The sequence below is a fragment of the Telopea speciosissima genome, chromosome 2 (genome assembly GCF_018873765.1).
Source record: "Telopea speciosissima isolate NSW1024214 ecotype Mountain lineage chromosome 2, Tspe_v1, whole genome shotgun sequence".
Lineage (NCBI taxonomy): Eukaryota > Viridiplantae > Streptophyta > Magnoliopsida > Proteales > Proteaceae > Telopea > Telopea speciosissima.
In genome coordinates this window covers 2,179,863-2,198,497 of record NC_057917.1, presented here as the reverse complement: position 1 = coordinate 2,198,497, position 18,635 = coordinate 2,179,863, and the positions used below count along the sequence as shown (strand labels likewise).

General features: G+C 40.7%; 2 protein-coding genes across 3 annotated transcripts in view; one reads left to right on the top strand and one right to left on the bottom strand.

The window, feature by feature from the left end:
- Positions 1-11,582, top strand: part of LOC122653074 (methyl-CpG-binding domain-containing protein 5-like) — a 31,759-nt gene extending 20,177 nt beyond the window's left edge. The window contains exons 2-4 of the mRNA XM_043847008.1: positions 10,351-10,479; positions 10,563-10,784; positions 11,200-11,582. Coding sequence (XP_043702943.1) covers positions 10,351-10,479; positions 10,563-10,751 — 318 coding nt within the window. The 3' untranslated portion in view covers positions 10,752-10,784; positions 11,200-11,582. The remainder of the gene's footprint in view (positions 1-10,350; positions 10,480-10,562; positions 10,785-11,199) is intronic.
- A 2,700-nt stretch (positions 11,583-14,282) lies between these two features.
- Positions 14,283-18,194, bottom strand: LOC122652536 (transcription factor AS1). Of its 2 annotated transcripts, none has more exons than XM_043846309.1 (2): positions 17,719-18,194; positions 14,283-15,532 (listed from the first exon to the last, which is right to left on the bottom strand). In XM_043846309.1, the coding sequence occupies exon 2, from the start codon at positions 15,380-15,382 to the stop codon at positions 14,306-14,308; it is 1,077 nt and encodes a 358-aa protein (XP_043702244.1). In that variant the 5' UTR covers positions 15,383-15,532; positions 17,719-18,194; the 3' UTR covers positions 14,283-14,305. The 2 variants fall into 2 exon arrangements, with proteins under 2 accessions (XP_043702244.1, XP_043702243.1); XM_043846308.1 differs by having other exon boundaries at positions 14,283-15,439.
- Positions 18,195-18,635: the final 441 nt, after the last annotated feature.

Sequence of the window (18,635 nt, the reverse complement as noted above, 5' to 3'; positions counted from 1 at the left end):
CGATCCAGTGCTGAAGCAAAGTTTCGAGCAATGGCCCATGGCATTTGTGAGCTTCTTTGGCTAAAAGGCCTTTTGGCTGATCTGTGTGTTCCTATTACACTGCCCATGTGTCTCTACTATGATAGCAAATCAGCAATAAGTATCGCTCATAACCCTGTTCAACACGATCGTACCAAGCATGTTGAGATCCATCGACATTTTATCAAGGAGAAGCTGGAGCAAGGATTGATTTGCATTCCTTTTGTTCAGTCTGGGGTTCAACTAGCTGATATTCTTACTAAGTGTCTTACCAGCAAGAGTTTTATTTCTATTGTTATCAAGTTGGGTATGTTTGATATTTATGCCCCAACTTGAGGGGGAGTGTTGTAAAATAGGTTCAAGGGTATTTATGTCTTTGTTCTATTCTAGAATGTTCTCTCACACATTATAATTAAAGAGAGGCTGATCAATTTGACACAAGCCATATTTTCTCAATTTCTCCAGTCTCCACACTAACTTAACCAGAACTTGAACTTACTTGTTATTGGAGGGAAAGAAGGAAATAAGGATGGAAGGATAATGTAGAGACAAAAAAGCACCCGGGCTTCACACCACAAGGTGGTTGGATGGATCAAAAACCAACCAGCCTTGATCAGACACAAGGTTTTGCTGATCAAAACAAGTAGTTCTTCACCAGAGGAGAAGAGGAGCCACAGCAATGCAGCAGGGTTTTCTTAAAATTGTGGGTGAGGTAATGGCCTCCCGCACATTGCTTTTATAGCCAATAAAACTATAGTTTGAGTTGGAGTGGCTTGGTCAATTCCTAGCCAACTCCACTTCATAAAACCTAGTCAAACTTAAAGTCCTAACATGCCTATGACTTCAAGTGTGATGTGGACTCAATGACAATGAAATAAATAAAGACTGTAATTAAAAACACTTAAAGAAACTAGCTGCGTGGCCTCTTGGATCTCCTGCGATAGACCTTCAAGTCTGCATCTACTCTCCCTAGCTTGAAAAGATTCGTCTCCGAGGAATGTTTGAATGACATGCGGTGCTCATACAAGTCTGAGGTGTTTGAAATCATCCGCATGAATCCAAGTGTTGTCGTGTCGTCGATGGCCTTTCTATTTGACGAAAAAAGCATGATAATCAGTGCCACGACGAGTGGTCTTGCAAGTGTCATCCAAGACCTCCTCAATCACATCATCAATCAATAGATAAAGGTGAATATAAACCTATGTTTTTCTTTGTCCCTTTAGCAAGCTGGTATACTCGGCATCTTTTGATCACATGGTTGACATCCTTTGATATATGTGGCCAATAATATCAAATTGTAACCTGAATGAGTGTCTTGTCCTTCCCAAATGTCCTCCCAAACCTCCTCCATGTAGCTCCCAAATAATGTGATGTCGTAAGGTTGAGTTTGGTTTACAAAGTTAAGTGCCTAAGAACAAGTACCCATCATAAACTGAGTATTTCAGGTGCTGTCCGCTTTGCTGTAACTCCTGATAAAGTAAGCTGAAATCCTTGTCATATGTGTACTCACCACGTATGTGATCAATGCTAACTACATGTGCTGAAAAGTGTATCAGCACAGCTACTATGTATCAGCTACTGTGTATATCTTTTGTTAAACACTTTCCAAGTCAGTGCATCAGCTACTGTGTTCTCTTTCCAGCTCAAGGAACTAAAACTCGGAACTCGACCAAGTTTCGACCTTGGGAAAAACCGAGTTGTCTCGAGATATCTTGAGATCTTGGTCGAGTTGGTGCATTTTTTTTTCAACTTTAGACCTGGTTTGGGTCTGAAACTTGGTACTCAGTCTATTTTAGGCCGTTTAAACACAATGGCACTATCAGATTTTGCAAAAACAAAGTCCAAATAGGAGTTTCACTTCGTACCCTAGGTTGGTAGGCGACGATGTACTAAAATACCCTACTCTACGCATAATTTAGTTATAGAAAGCAATCAAAACATTCAATTAATGTAAAACAACTTAAATAAGCATTACAAATGTTAAAGTGATACATCAATCTGTTTAACAATGTTACATCTATCATCCCGCAAAATGTGATTGAATCACGTATTCAGCCCCAACTTGTGCCACATAGTCTTCCCATGTCATAGTGCTGCTGTAGTTTTGCACATAGTTTGCCACAACACTCATATAAGTGTTGTCATCAACATATGCCAAATCCCCTATCCTAGGGTATAGAAGAGGCGGTTGCCATGAGGCGTGAGATCCACTGCTACTGCCATATTGAGGCATGAATCAACCAAGGTTTGAACAATTTTTTTTTGAAAAAAAAAAAAAAGATTTGGGAAAAAATGGTTACCTTTCATAAGTTCTTCAAAATTGATGTAAGGAACCACAAATCATGCACTAATCTTGCCTTGGTGTGGCTGAATGATGCCGGCAGCAGCTTCTCCGACGAAATCCAGCTCAAAAATGGTGAAAAACCAGTGGCAGCAGCAGTGGAGTAGCCTCTTGGTCGAAATAGCTCGAGTTATCTCGAGATTTGGCACTTTTATAACGTAAGTTGGGTCGAGATCTGGGTTGACTTGAGATCTTGATGAGATATTGTAGTTTTTTAACTCGCACGACATCTCATCTCGACCTCTAGAAAAATCGAGATCTCGCGAGATTTAGTTCCTTGTTCCAGCCTTGTACTTAAGTGCAAGTGTGAACTCTTGTAGGTAAGATACACACTTGGCATGTTTGTTGCTAATTGACTTCTAAGAATGAAGGTGCTTGAGTGCCTCATGATCAGTGAAAAGAACTCACTCCTTGGCGATAAGATAATGCCTCCAGTGGCATGACACTTGAACTATGACATAGAGCTCCAAATCATATGTCGAACAGTGCCGTATAGCTTCATTGAGTTTCTTCCTATAGAAAGCGATAGGGTGCCCACCGTACATCAATACGCCTCCCAGACCAATATGTGAAGCATTGGTGGCCACTTTGAATATGCGATAAGAGTCTGGTAGGTGTAATTACTTGTACCTCTATTATCTTCTTCTTGATAAGAAGAAAGCCTTAGCTGCAGCTGTTGTCCACTCAAACTTGCCTTTGTGTTGCTTTAAACATTCAGTGATTGGTGGCATGATTGTGCTGATATTTCGAATGAATCTCTTGTAAAATGATGCTAAGCCATGGAAACTACGGACCTCAATGATGGTCTTTGGTGCTGGCAAAGCTTCTTAGTATGAAGTACTCTCAAGACTTGTCTTAAATGATCAAGATGGTTGTCTGGGTGCTTGCTGCAAACCAATATGTCGTCGAAGTGAACAACCGTTAAACGATAAATAATAATAAGAAAAAACAACAGTATACCTGTGTCATGACTCATGAAAGTGCAAGGTGCATTCGTTAGACTAAAAGGCATGACTTTCCACTCGAACAGTCCATCCTTGGTCTTGAAGGCGGTCTTCCATTTGTCTCCATGCCGAATATGAATCTGGTGGTAACCACTCCTAAGGTCCAATCTGGAGAAGACATTAGCTCCGGACATGTCTTACATATCATCAAGTTGTGGTATAGGGAACCTGTACTTGATGGTAATTTTTTTGATAGCTCTGCTGTCTACACACATACGCCACGAGCCGTCCTTTTTCGGAGTAAGCAATGCTAGTATGACACCCAGACTTAAGTTTTCCTGAATGAACACTTTGCGAAGCAAGTCATTAATCTGTCGTTGTAACTCTGCATTCTTTGTAGGGTTGAGACAGTAAACTGGTAGATTTGGTAACACTGACCCAGGTACCAAATTAATGGCGTGTTGTATGTAAGGGTGTTAAACGGTTCAATTTTGGTGTAACCAGCTTAGTTCGGTTCGGTGCAAGTTTTTTGTTCAAATGACTTATTTCTCTTTTAATTTTTTATTAGAATAGATGTAAACTTAACATTGAATTGAACTAGTTATTGTTATATGTTTTCTTTTAATAATTTGAAGGTTATAGTTGTTTATTTGTTTCAATTTTTTTAATTCAAAAGGTTTGAATGTCTCTTAAGTTTTTAGTCGGATTTATTTTTTCTTACCATGAATGACTTAACTTACTATGTTATATATTAATCGGTTTAAACAATTTACTTAACGGTTAACCGTCGGTTTAAACCGTTTAACTAAACAAATCTCAAATTTGAAACCAAAATCGAAACAATTTACTAAACAGTTTCATGGTTCTAGTGTAAACGGCTCGGTTCAGTTTCGGTTTGGTTTTGACCATAGTTCGAGAACTTGCAAGATCTCGCCGAGTTTCTCGATTTTTGAAAAAACCGAGTCGATACTCCCTGTGAGTCTCAAAAGTGCAATAGCTCGGCGAGATCTCGGATCTTGGTTCAGGTCTCGGTTTCGACCCATTTTTTAACCCACTTACCACTTAAATATCTCACCTAACTCGACAGAACTCGACATATCTCGGATCTTGGGTTGACCCATGGAAATAACCCATCTACTATGTATTTACCTGACTCGACGAAAAAAAAAAAATGCACCAACTCGGCGAGATCTCAACTTGACTCGGTTTTTCCAAGAGCCGAGTTGGTACCGAGACCCGAGTTTTAGTACCTTGGTTTTGACACCCTTAGTTGGAAGTCATGCATAGGAGGCAACTCATCCATAGTTCGAGAACTCGTCGAGATCTTGCCGAGTTTCTCAGTTTTTGAAAAAACTGAGGCGATACTGCCTGCGAGTCTCAAAAGTGCAATATCTCGGCGAGATCTCGGATCCCGGTTCGGGTCTCGGTTTCGACCCATTTTTTAACCCACCTACCACTTAAATACCTCACCTAACTCGACAAAACTCGACATATCTCGGCGAGATCTCGGATCTCGGGTTGACCCATGGAAATGACCCATCTACTATGTATTTATCTAACTCGACGAAAAAAAAATACACCAACTCGGCAAGATCTCGACTCAACTCGGTTTTTCCAAGAGCCGAGTTGGTACCGAGACCCGAGTTTTAGTACCTTGAACTCATCAAGCACCAAAACTGAAAAATCAGAAATCAAGTCCTGATTCCTGAATAGGCTTGGAGAGCTTGACTTCTGGTTGGGAAGTTACTTCCCTAGTAACAAGAGCCAAAATCATTCCAGAATCCTGATTTGATTTGATGAGCTCTTTCTGTGGGATGATTAACATCTTCTTTTCAGCATCAAGACTCTTCTAGTTAGTTCTCAGTGCCTGGCACTTGCGAATCTCAGCTGGAATATTAATAAGATGGAAATAAATATGCTCTTCCTTGAACTTGAACAAGCATGGATTCTTCTTACCAGCTACCCATCACATCATTACCAGACATCCATGGTCTACCGAGAAGGATATCTATGAGCTTCATAGAATCATAGGTATGACATCGCACCACACATATTCATATTGATGGAGCTTCAAAGGTACCAAACAATGCTGATTTACCTCCAGAGTATTGCCATTTAGAAGAGAAACCTTATACGGTTGTGGATGTTTCTCAGTTGGTAGTTTTACCCTCTTCACAAAGGACTCTGAAGTAACATTGACGCAGCTGCCACTTTCAAAAATCACCAGTATAGTATGATCTGCTGAACGCATATGACTGTAGAAGATGCAGTTACGTTGCCAATCCTCTCCCTTGGTTTTAGCCACCAAGATACGACTAACCACATGAATGGCATAAGACTTCTTCTTTATTTAGATCGGCTTCTTCATCATTCCCAATAAAGTCCCCATCCTCAAGTGGGTATGGAAATAAATCTGGATCATCCTTAACTTCTCCCACTTCAACAACCGCAGTCACTTTTTGACGTTGTGGACAAGCTTTGGCAAAATGTCCAAACTCCTGAGTCCTGACAATGATAGCACTGTGCCTTATTGTTGCTGGCAATAGGTGCCTTCCGTTTGTTATCAAACCGTGTAGAAACCGTGACATGTGTAGAACCTGTAGGGGTGGGTTTAGGTGCTGGAAAGATTTTTCAGTTCTCCCCAAACTGAAACCCAAATTCCCTCCCAGAGGATGTCACAAACTCTTCTGCACATAAAGATTTCTCAAAACAATCCCGGACATTGATGATATCTGTAACACCAATTACCCTGTTGATATCACCTTAACCCCAATCTAAACTTAGATAGCACCTGGATGCCATTTTCTTTAATGCATGTACGAGAAGAAAGAGAATCAAACTTTCTATATACTCAGCTACTGACGAATTCCCTTGATGAAGAGAATTCAGTTGATTCCGTAGTCAGCCCTGAAAGTCGGTGGTAAATACTTGTCCCTCAAGTCTTCTCATCTCCTCCCACATAGTGGGTGTTCTTCCACGGTCTTCAAGGTCCCTCTCATAGATCCTCCACCACTCACATGCTGAGCCAACTTAGTTCGAGCTAACTTCATCTTTCTTGTTTTTGAAAGTTTGAACCAATCAAAGTAAATCATCAAGACTTGCTAATGCGTATGGTGTGTTGTAGACTGTGCCAGATATCCTGCCTCACCTTCAGGTGGTAGGTGAGGTGGATCTGGAAGCCTTGCACAGGAGTAGGGCTTCAATTCTCAATTGCCAATGATCTCTCATTGATGCTTCTCTGACATTCATTTTGACTTCTCTGTTCAGCAGTTAACTGCTGGAACATCTCCAACACCCTAGCCATAGGGTCAGGGGGATCTGGAAGCCTTGAACTATTCTCTGCCATGCTCTGATACCCTAGCCTTGAACTGTATTTGAAGACTCAAAACAACTTAACATAAAATAAACCATCTTAAAACAGAATTAGAAACACTGAAAGAACCAGCTGCGTGGCCTCTTGGATCTCCTGCAATAGACCTTTCGATTGTGCATCAGCTATGGGGGGTAGAATTCTAGAAATAGAACTCATAACAGTAATCAAAACCAGTATATTCAGGAAATTTCAGACATCAATAATAGTGAACTGATCTGATGGATAAACTGTGACTTGAAAGTATAACAGTGAACAAAAAATAGATCTCAAAATCAGCCACGAAACTGAAAAATGCAGAAAATTCTAGTGAGAATGATTTCTGGAAATCAGTGAAAAAATTGGATCTAGTTCAAAACAGTAGCATAAGTTTAGAGAGACTTACGAACAAGAACAGCAAGCCAGAACCTATCCTAAGGCATGTCAAAGGTAATTTAGACAGTCCCTGCATCCTCTTGCTCCACCTCTTCCTTGTTTCTTCATTTCTCTCGGTGATGGCCTGAACCTATCCTCTATGTCCGACCACCTTGGGATGGTGCCGCCACCACCCAGGGCCTCCCTTCTCCCCTACCTGAACCTAAACCTTGGTCCTCTCTCTTCTCTTCCTATAACCCCCCATCCCGTGATGGCTTTCCCCTCCACTTTGTCCCCCCAACCATCATTAGTGGCTCCAAGGCAGCCCATTCCGAAGCAGATCTCCTTCTCCTTGAAGCCAAGAAATGGGGCAACTGCTTAGTGGGGCACTGCATGGGTCCCCGACCCCCCTTTCCCCTTGTGAAAGCCTCCCTTGCCAAGCAATGGAAATCAAAAGGCTGTTTTGAAACTTTCCTGCTCGACAATGGATTCTTTATCTTCAAGTTTGCTGAAGTTGAAGACCAAGACACAGTTTTGGCTGGAGGTCCCTGGAGTGTTGGAATAAAACCTCTCTTTCTCCGGCTATGGAACAGATATCTTCAGTTGCACAGCCTCGATCTCAGCTCTCTTCCGCTCTGGATCTCTCTCCCTAGGCTCCCCCTGCACTTCTGGTGTAAGGAAGGTTGTGATTGGCTCGGTCCTTGGAAATTCTCTCTTTTCAGATGGTAGAACAAAACTCTAAGATCGACTCACCTTCACCAGATCTGTGTGGATATTTCGGTGGATTCTCCCCTGCCAGAATCCATTCTAGTTGTTGATGATGAAGGATTCTCCTTCAACCAGACTGTCTACTACGATTAGACCCCCCCCTCAGTGCTTATCTTGCAAAGTCTTTGGCCATTTGACTAAAGACTGTCAGGATGCTACAAGAAAAGCCACCGCTATTGGGAGAGAAGCCATCGATGAAGTTCGATGAAGTTTCCCTTGCTCTGCCCTCTTCTATCGGAGGTCTCAACCCTTCCTTGGAGCTAAGCAATACCCTTGTCGATGACCCTGCTGCCCCGCCGGCTGACTCTGGGCAGCCCATCTCAGTCGAAGCCTCCGCCTCTCTCCCAGCTCCCCCTGAGCAGCGCAATCCTGTCGATGCCTCCACCTCTCTTCCGGCAGCCTCTGTTCAGCGCAGTCCAATTCGTGGCCGGAGTAGAAACTGTCATCGAAAAAATTGCCGAAAGGTTCTGCCGGCATCGTCCTCTCCCCTCTAACCAAGTGGTCCCCCTGCCATCGATAATTCAAATCGTTTCTCTCTCCTCTGCGACGATGCAGCTTTCCCTGATGAGCTCGTCCCTATGTTAAACTCCTCTGCCCATGCTCTGACCGCGCATGCTATGCCTGTTGTTTCTATGCAATCCTCCTCTAAGACTCTTCCTTCTCACCTCGGGATATCTACTTTCCTCAAATCGACTTCTAAAAGCTTTTTTCCCATCTCGCATTCTCTTTCCTCGATTTCCCCTTCCAATATGGTGGTCCCCCCGCTTTTGACTCCCTCTATTCCCCAGGCAAACCCTTGTGGGCCTTTTCCCCTTATGGCTGGCCCTTCAATTACTAATGGACCAGCCCCCTCTCCCATTACTAAAAGCTTTTTATCCATGTCGCCTTCTCTTTCCTCGGTTTCCCCTCCCAATATGGTGGCTCCCTCGTTTTTGATTCCCTCTGTAGCCCAGCCTAACATTTGTCCCCTTTTGGCTGGCCCTTCTATTACTAATGGGCCAGTCCCCGCTCCTATTCCTTTTTCCTCTCCAGCCCAGCCCACCTCTTGTTTCTCTTCCACTGGCCCATCTAGTTCAAATGGGCCAGTTCCCCCCGCCTCTATCAACCATTAATTCTACCCGGCTTCCCCACCCTGCTGCCTCCCCTTCTCTTCGCGTTTTCCGTCGTCATAATCCCAGCTCCCCCCCATTCCCTAAAAAGCGTCCCTACCTTTCTTACTCCCATCCCGCCCCGGACTTACATTCGACGTTCATTTTAGACATCAGAAACTTTGCTCTTAAGTGGTGAGCCGATTGACCCTGGTTAGTTAGCCCTTGAGATTGCTTGGTCGGTTTCCCGGTGCGAGCAGGGCTTGGTTCTTTGGTCTGCCTGGATTAATTTTCCTTTTGCGAGTTTTCTTGTGTTTTTTTATTTCATTTGAGCTTTGGCTCTTGTATTGCCCCTGCTTTTAGTAGGGCTTAGTGTCGGCTTTTGCTTGTAATCCTCCCCCCTCCCCCCCCCCCCCCCCTCTTTCTCTCCTTTTGGTAATTGAATTATTTATTCATCCTGAAAAAAGAACAGCAAGCCAGAATACTCAAAGAAACAGTAGAATCCAACAGTCTAGGAGCAGAAAATAGAAGGCTTTAAAATACTGACCTCAACTGACGGATGGAAAAAAGAAGAATGGAAGAACGATATGGACAAACTTATCACCTGGAACTTGATTAGAATCCCAACAACCGTACCTTAGCATCTCACCAAGGGTGGTTGTTGCAGTTGATGTAGTACTTATGCAGAGACAGATGACCAGTAGGTACACAAAGCACTGTCATACCCACACACACACGCACACACACACACACACATATATATATATTTATATATATCAAAATATGACTAGAATTAGCCTAAACCAACTAGTAATCAAACTAGCTACTTAATTGACTAATAATAGACTTAAAACAACTTCAAAACTGACTCAAAAACCTCCAGTTGTGTTTGGAGTTCCTAAACCAACTATGAATGACTTGACATAATGAAAAGAAATCAATTCATAATAGGACTGAACTTATAGATTCCTAATCCAGCCTAAACTAGGACGCACAACATTAATCAAAATATGAAAATAAACTGAAAACAGAACTCTACTTAAATGGAATTTCATAATAGACTAAGAATAGGATTCCCAGTGAGAGTAGGATTCCTAGAGAAACTAAGAATTCTGAAATTCCTGAAATCGCAAGCTACTTTTCTTTTCCTGGCATTGCTACTGGTGCCTAGATACTGCATCATCATATTCCAGGAGTTTTCTTCCCTGGTCTTCCTGATAAATTGATGAGAGTCATCATATGCCTCAATTTGCAATTTTCTCTTACTGGTAACCATGTGCTATTACAGATTGAAGGCAGTAATATGATAATGACAGAGAAAGCAAATGGCTAAATGAATTTATATGGTCTATTGGATGAAATACTGGATTGGAAAAATACTTTAACTCCCACTATATAGAGCATTGAAGTTTGTGGTTTCTTTCTTCATGTGGGTGAGAAACATTATGATATGACTGTGTTGTGCAGTATTTCTATGATCCAGTCTCAGGACGTCAATTTCGGTCAAAGAAAGAAGTGCTTTCCTTTATTCAAACAGGATCAAGTGGAAGGAAGAGGCCAAACTCAATGAAGAGTAACACTGACGCCACCATAATGGTTAGTTAGTTCAGATCAACTACTTGTGGGCTTGAAGTGTAACTGGTTCAATTTTAACTGTATGTTCTTGAGTTCTTTTATAGGCTTCAGAGAGTTCTGGGTATGTTAGACGAAATAGGTCTAACTCAAAAGGGAAGAGATCCAATGTTTCAAGCTTTGATTTCAACAACCGACCAGCGAAGGTCCGATGGGTTCTTACTGATTCTGTGAATGGGTTGTGGACCCCTTTTATTGGTGATGAAAGCCCGCTCGAATCAAGCAAGCAAGAATGAGCCGCAGCATTTACATCTTTTCCCTCCACAATGGTAGGAGCACCATCTTTTCTTAGTTTTGTTCATTCCATCGACACTGCACTTCTGTAGTCTGAGTCAGTCGTGACTGAATGCCAGTTTATCAATCACTGGTGGGAATGATACCATTTGATTTGCTTGCAGTTCAGGCATTCCCTTAAATAGGTATGAGTGGACAATTTTGGTGTTCTTAACTCTTTTGTCCCCTACTGGTCTCTCTTGATTTTCCTTAATTTTTTAAAGAATCTTTTACAATTTTAATCATGTAACGGAATTGGACTCAAACCCACACCTGAGATGCAGCCTGCATGTAAAGTGGACTGATGTATGCCATGGGGTAGGACGCACCCATGGTCATGCCTCAGGTGCATCGCATCATATGTGTCCTCTGACCTCTATTTTGTCATCTGACAATCACTCCCACTTGCAGGAAAACACAACTTCTGAAAGATAGAGAAGATGCGAGATAGATGTGGGAAGCATTTGTCACTCTCCTCTAACATCAGCCTAGGCCTGGAAGTGTATGGGAACTTTGGAAGCCAAGTGCATAAATGAACCCTGGCTGTTGATATGCTGAATCTGAGCATAATACTCATTCTTGAAAGTTGAAATACTTGTCAGCTGATCCCTTGCTTTACTGAACTTCTGTTTTGATATAGGAAACTGAGGCAGTCTAAAGTAATGTATGTCCATCTTGTTGTATTTGAAATGGATGAAAAGGGTTTATGACCAAACCTGAAAATTAAACATTCTATCATTGTATCTGTATGTACTAAAAAAATTATAATTGGATGCTTTTAGAATTTTGGTGTAGAGTTTGACTTCAGTTGTATAATATTTTGCTTGCGGAAAGACTTCCAATGTGTACCCAGGGCATGAGCATGAAGTGGTCATGAACATGGTACACAAAATTTTGCAAAGTTTTGTGAATAATTCATACAAAACGAATATTACAAGTAATTTGATTGGAATCCAATTTGAGTTCTACAGTTTGGTTTTGTAATTAATTTGTTGATCATTCAGGAAAACAAATAATTCAAATCATAAATCTGACCTTGACAAAACATTATAAAATATTTGTTTTAAAAAGAAAGTTCAACAACACCCCAAGTTAAACGACAAGTTATCTATATTTAGTATCATTAATATGCATTTTCCTTAATTTTTTTTTTAAAATCAAGGGTTAAAATAGGTTTTTGAAATAATTTGAAAGTGATTTATCCTTATGTCGTTAACAAAAAGAGTCATTGGTTTGTATATTTTTCAAGTGCACATGTAAAATGATAGGATTTATCCTCTTTGAAAAAAATGTATTATGTTAGAAGGACAAAAAATAAGGTTACAAATCATTTGATATCTTAGGTGTTGTTATAAGACCCCTTTAAGTAAATATTATTTCATTTACTTAAACTATTAAATGTACATGAGGGAACACGAGTCCCCCCTCCTCCCTTTTTGGATTAGGGAGAAATAATGCAGACACAAATCTGAAAATCTTAGGGCGCAAGGCCGCCCCATCAAAGTTCAAATTCATGGTTTTAAGGTTGGTTAGAATTTCGATTTCTAAATGATAGGGTTCTTTACTCTTTAAAGCACGGGAAATTATCAGCGTCACCCTCCTCCCCCCCCCCCCTCCTCCTTGGTTTGCCAATATTTTAAGACATCCACACAAAGTATCGAAATAACAACCGTTATGCCTGTCCTGCCTGTGCTGCATAGACACAGAGCCGCGTGTGCCTTTGCCCGAGTGGAGGGTAAGACGGTCTTTGTGTGCGACCCTGTGTCTGTTGCAACACAAGCAAGACGGGCATAACGGTTGATAAGTTCCATACTTTGAGTGGGTGCTTTAAAATATAGGCAAAATCTCTGGGCGGCGTTGATAATTTCTCTTAAAACTTTATACATTTTTATAGAGAAAATAGGTGACTAAAATCAATTTTCAAACAAATAGGTCTATATATTAGTGGAAAATTCCACATGATGACTGCTTTTTTGGGGGCTCAAAGGTTGCCATTGGTTGTGATTGCAATATGATAATTAACTGATTACGTTGAGACTAGGTAAATCCGTAAAATATTTATTAGAAAATGAGTTTTTTTAATTGAAAAGTAGGGAGCTCTTGATGATCTAAATCTACCATCTAAGCTAAATGATCTTATGAGATTGTGGAAAAAGTGGAATTATGAGACCCTAATGTGTAGTCTATTAGTTTAGATTAGCTATCTTGGTTCTTTGGTGCCATCAATTGTCTTTGTTATTAGAAGCTGAAGAGATTTTTTTTATACAAAAATCTAGGTATATATATATATATAGAAGAAGAATTTTTAAGAGGACTGAATAGGGACATGAGGATTTTACCCAAAAAAAAAGGACATGAGGATGAGGAGAATCTGAATTCAATTGGGATATGTTATCTTGATTCTCGTCATATATTTCAGCTGGGCAACTCTCCATATTCGAACCATCTTTCATCATGTTCAAATCATAGTTGAAAAAATAGGTTTTTTGATTAGACTCTTCTTTATCAAAACCTGGTGACCCAAACGAATCAAACCTGGTCAAGGCGAGTATTTTTTTTTTTTTTTTTTTTAAATTTATTTAATGACTAATATACCGAGAATGAGCAGGACCTTTGGACTGTTTCCTGATTAGAAATTAATTGAGAGAAATTAAATATTTTATTCTCAAAAAGAGTCAAAGTATCATTATTAGTGTTTAATATTAAATGTGAACAAATACATTAATATAATTAATTTTTGAGAAAACACATTAAAATATAATCTAGTCCACCGTGAAGCAAGACTTTTGGTTGCTTAGGGAAAGGGAAGTGCATTAATATATTCATTTAGCTTATTAGTAATACTTAATAGGGTAAATAACTCCTCCCCTCCCCCATTATGCCCAAATGACAAACCCCACCCCTAGGTATTGAGTAATAACTCTCCCCTTTATTGAGTAATAACCTTCCTTGTTGGCTATTAGTAAAATTAATGGAGAACTCCGCCGGAGTTGGACAGCAGCATCAGGAGACACGACTTTGGGACAACAGGTAGGTGTTCTACCTTGTGTATTTTCCGCTGCCATTGATTGATCTCTGTGTAACACTCACAACATCACGTACAAAAATTCAAGAACTGCTAGGAGGTGACTTTGGGAACAGCCAACTACTGCGTAGCAACCTAGAGAGGTCACCAAACAAGCATTTCCACATTTCCTGGCACAGCTATTTCCCAATTTATATAACTTTTTAGCAAGATGACTACAAACACACAAACTGCAGAAGGAGTGGGATCATCCCATGCATGGATAACACATTGTCACAGACTCAGTAATATTATATATGATTATACTTATGCCATGGGCAAGGAAATTTGAGGTCCCATCGACTCATACCTTTGTTCATGCTGGCAAAAAAATATAGAAAAGAACAGAACTCAATTGAGCAACATATGCGGACAGAATGCATACAATACCAGCATGGTATCCAACATGCAGATTGGTTGCTACACACCCACATCAAATGGCATTATCAATCCTCACCTGCCATTGCCATTTGGGTCAGCAGGCCTAGACCTGCATCCAGTCTGCTCAAGGAACTTCATAAGCCGCAGGTGCTTTGCAGCCCACTGCTCAGCCAACTTCTGCTCTTTGGCCTCAGCATCCCTCCTTAGACCTGCCAACTGTTCCTTATAGTCTGCTTCAATCTGGTCCAGAGTAACTTTCTGCTCTTCCCTGAGGGCCCTCACCTTTAACTCTATTTCCTCCATTTTCTCTCGCCTACGATTTGCCTTCTCAGACTCCAGCTGCAACTCCACCCGTTTTAACCTCCATGTTGCTTCCTTCTTGTGTGCTGCCCAAGCCCGGTGCCCCTCTTCCAACTCTTGGCAACATTCCAGAAGCTCAGAGATTATTAGACCATCCCCAATCGCAGGAACTGCTCCATGCGATGGCAAACTGCCCAGGAGCATGGGATTGTTATCCCCACCTCTTTCAGGCTGTAGCCAGGGGATGGCAGAACCTGGCATGGCAGTTGCCGGGGAGAGAGTGAGTGTAACCGAAGGTGATGGGGGTCTCACAGTAGTTCTACCATTGGAACTAGAAAGCCATGCAGGAAGCAAAGTTGGTGGAGGCGTAGGCTGGTCAGAGTGCAAGAAGGCCCCATTGGAAGTGGCCATTGGGTACTGTGGTGTTTGACGCTCTTTTACCAGCTTCTCTGCAAAATTCTCAAGAATCTGATCGTACTTGCCCTCTTCAATGGGGTCAAGGGCCTTGGTGCTGTCCTGCTCCCTCTGCTGCTTCTCCTTGAACACTTCCCACCACTTGCCTAGCCTCTTGGCAGTACGCCCAGGAACCTCTGCTGCAATCTTCTTCCACTTGTTACCGTGCTTGGCTTGAAGTCTGATGACAAGGCACTGCTCCTCCTCAGTGAGAGAACCCTTCTTGATACCGGGTTTAAGGTAGTTCTTCCACCTTTCTAAGCAGGATTTAGCATCCCTATCAAGTGGTCTGTTCATGCGCTGTGACACAAGGTTCCAGTCCCTTGGACCATACTGTTTCACGTATGCACGCAACAGAGCATCCTCTTCAGCTCTCCAACGCTGCCTCTCCTTCATTTCCAGGAGCAAACACCACTGCCCATTGCTTTGCACACAGATTCTTCATACTGTAACCTGAATATAATTGGATGTCTTGATTATCAGATCTGCCTCAGGTGGAACGGGGAATGTTACTTGCATAGTCATTTCAAACAGCAAAATGGATCTCTTGAATGAAGTTCAAAGCAGGAAATGAAAGTACATTCAAAACCATGAACCTAAAATGGAGGTGTCAAATACCATGAAGTGAGACACGGAAAATCCAACTGAACAGAAAGACAATTCACCCGCAAGTACTCCAAACAATTTTTTACTTAATACCTAATTAATTCAAAAATAACCCTCCATCCATCACATCCCTGCAAACCCGCCACATCATGCACCTATCATTCATCCATAGGCACACAAAAAGAACTATTTGCCAGCAAAATCAACTCCCAAAGGAAAGCCATTATAAGTATTGTAAGGTGATAGCAATTTTGCTAGGTTGATGGTTTAATTTTGAGGCTTAAAACCTCATGTATCCATGTACAGTTCTCTATGGAATTTCAGGATACGAAATGCACAATCAATTTCTATAGTATGCTGTTAAATTAGTCATCGAGCTGCATATCCATTAAGGGACTACATTTTCGTTTCATCAGGGAAACAGGATTGAATTCTGACCTCATGCGATGCAGCAGGTCAACCAATTAATCCAAAAAAACCCATAATGTTTGGGTAATAAAGAACTGTTGTAAGTTCAAGAACAAAGCATATACATTGATCAGTAGAGGTTTAAGAGGAGGATATTAACTATTTCATCCTTTCTTCAGGTTGACTGACATTGTAATCCTATAGTATTTCAAGGTCAAGGAACTGCTAAAGTTTAACAGTGTAAAGCAGGAACTTCAGCCATGATCAAATCAGGATATAACAATAAGAATATAGTCCCACAGAAAATTATGTAAATTTATGCATTTGCATTCATAGAAGACACGACACGTCTTAGACTAACTTATCTCCTTAAAATCAAGGGTCTTACTTAAATCAAACCAAGTTGACCCAAATAGAAAACGATTCATCTCTCAATTTGGGTGTGTATTAATATAACTGTTACATAATTCCTCGAAAAGCAAGCTTTGAGTAAATCAATCTGAAACCAATTGCAATTTTTTTCCCTTTTTCTATTAATTACTCGAAAGAAATACATTAACTAGGGAAAACCCCAGGTAATGGAGATATTTTGACATTTTTATTTGCTTTAAATTTCCATGGATGTGATCATATCTCACTGGTGCATTAAAAACTTTAATTTTTATCAAGGAGCCCTGATAGGATCATACTTAATCCTACCAGATCCATGGGCAAACAACTTTAGTTTTATTACCATTATAAATTCATAGTTTTGGCGTTGCAGCTAAGAACAAACCAGGGAAGCTTCAAGAATTTTCCATGTACTCATTTTCTCCACCAGAGATAACACACTCTGAATCATGAACATCCAAGGTGAAGAACCCAAAGAAGATACCTATCAAAAACAAAAAACAAAAAAGCCCAAAGAAGACTGCAAAAAGAGCAAGTCTCGAATTTCCACCAAAAAACAGAGCAAGTATGAACATCTAAAGACAATTGCACAAAGAGCTTAGACCATAGGATATACTTTACAAGAAGAACCCTTGAACACAAAAGTATGCTATCACAGCCAAAACGAACACATTATAACCTAATTGTAAAATCCTCTACTCCCAATTTTCCTTCGGCCATCCGTATATTAGGTCTCTCATTGGCCCAGAGAATTTTATGCTATCAAAAGCTGAGCAGCAAACTCTAACTGAATAGAAAGGCTACATTAATTTCTGGGTGAGAAATTTAAGCAGCAATAAAATTCATAGAAGAAATGAAAGTGAAGCAGAGAGCTAGCAAGCAACAACAGGAGACCGCGGCGACAAACATATCAAGAAGTGAACTTATGCGCTTTTGAAGTTTTCTTCTATCTCTTTAAGACGGTCTGCAAACAAACTGTTCCACACAAGCAAGGGGAGTTTGGGCCAAGAGTACTACAGAGAAGTCGAGATAACAAAGCATTGCAAGCATCTGAAAGCGTCACTAGTACATGACTACTAATCGCATAAAAACACTACACAGAGAAAAATTGTTCGAGCATTTCTGAAACATAATTTTCAACACACAAGCTAAAACCCTAAATACTTGAACAGCAACAGAGATTGTATCCATCCCCTCATGAACCCAAAATTGTAGCTAACAAAGGTAACAAATTCTATTTCTGAGTAGTTATTTAATTTACACCAGAAACTTAGAAGTAATTCGAACTATGAACCGAAGCCCAAATCAGGGTAGAAAAGAAAACTTACAGTGCTCTAACCATTCGAGAATGAGCAGCTTCTTTGACGCATCCCCAATTCAATATATTACTCCAGACCAACAAAAAAAAAGATTGAATAAATAAAGCAGAGTCAAAAGGAATCAAAACAGTTGGGCGTTTAAGGGATGTAGAGATGCTCTTCAGAAACAGTATAAAATGGAGAAGGAAAGGCGTAGAAAACGAATTTTTTTCTGGGTTCTGTTTTGTTCTCAAAACTCAACTATTAAAGAGGGGAACGAGATCTGGACGGTGGCGGAAAAAGAGGGCATGCGAATGGGAAAAAAAAAGGCTGTCGAAATTCAATATCTGTGCTGACGTCTCAAGAGAATGTAGTATCGTAAGCTTGGCCTTGCAGTTGTGGTTGTGGTGCCCCAGAAAAATTTGTTGCAGAGTGGCAGAGAGAGAGAGAGAGAGAGAGAGAGAATGCGAGAACTGAGAAGACGTGAGAGAGTGAGAGAGACAAGGGGTACTGTGCAATGCATTGATGATGATGATGATAGAGGCGTACGCTCGGTTTCAGCGCCTAAAATGCGCCAACTTCCGTTATTTTCACGGTTTCTCATTTTTTGATTTCAGTTTGCAGAGTTTCGCGGGAGTAAGTATAGTTGTTAGAAGCCTAACCAACGGATAATACAATACGAGAATTTAAAGGATACCGAGAATACCAATTAAATTATTGATTTACCGTAACCTCGATATATATGTTGCGTTTCTGTTGTTTCATTGGCAAAAATGATTTCTGTATAGATAGGTGGGTGAAGTGGATAGTTCAAGCTCACTAGGAATTTCTGATACTCAGAAAAGTTAGATGGTGTGGGTGTCAAAATCCAAACGACTTTCCAAAAAAACAAAAAAACAACCCGATTTGGTTCGACCGATTGAAATTAACCGGATCCTTATTAGGTG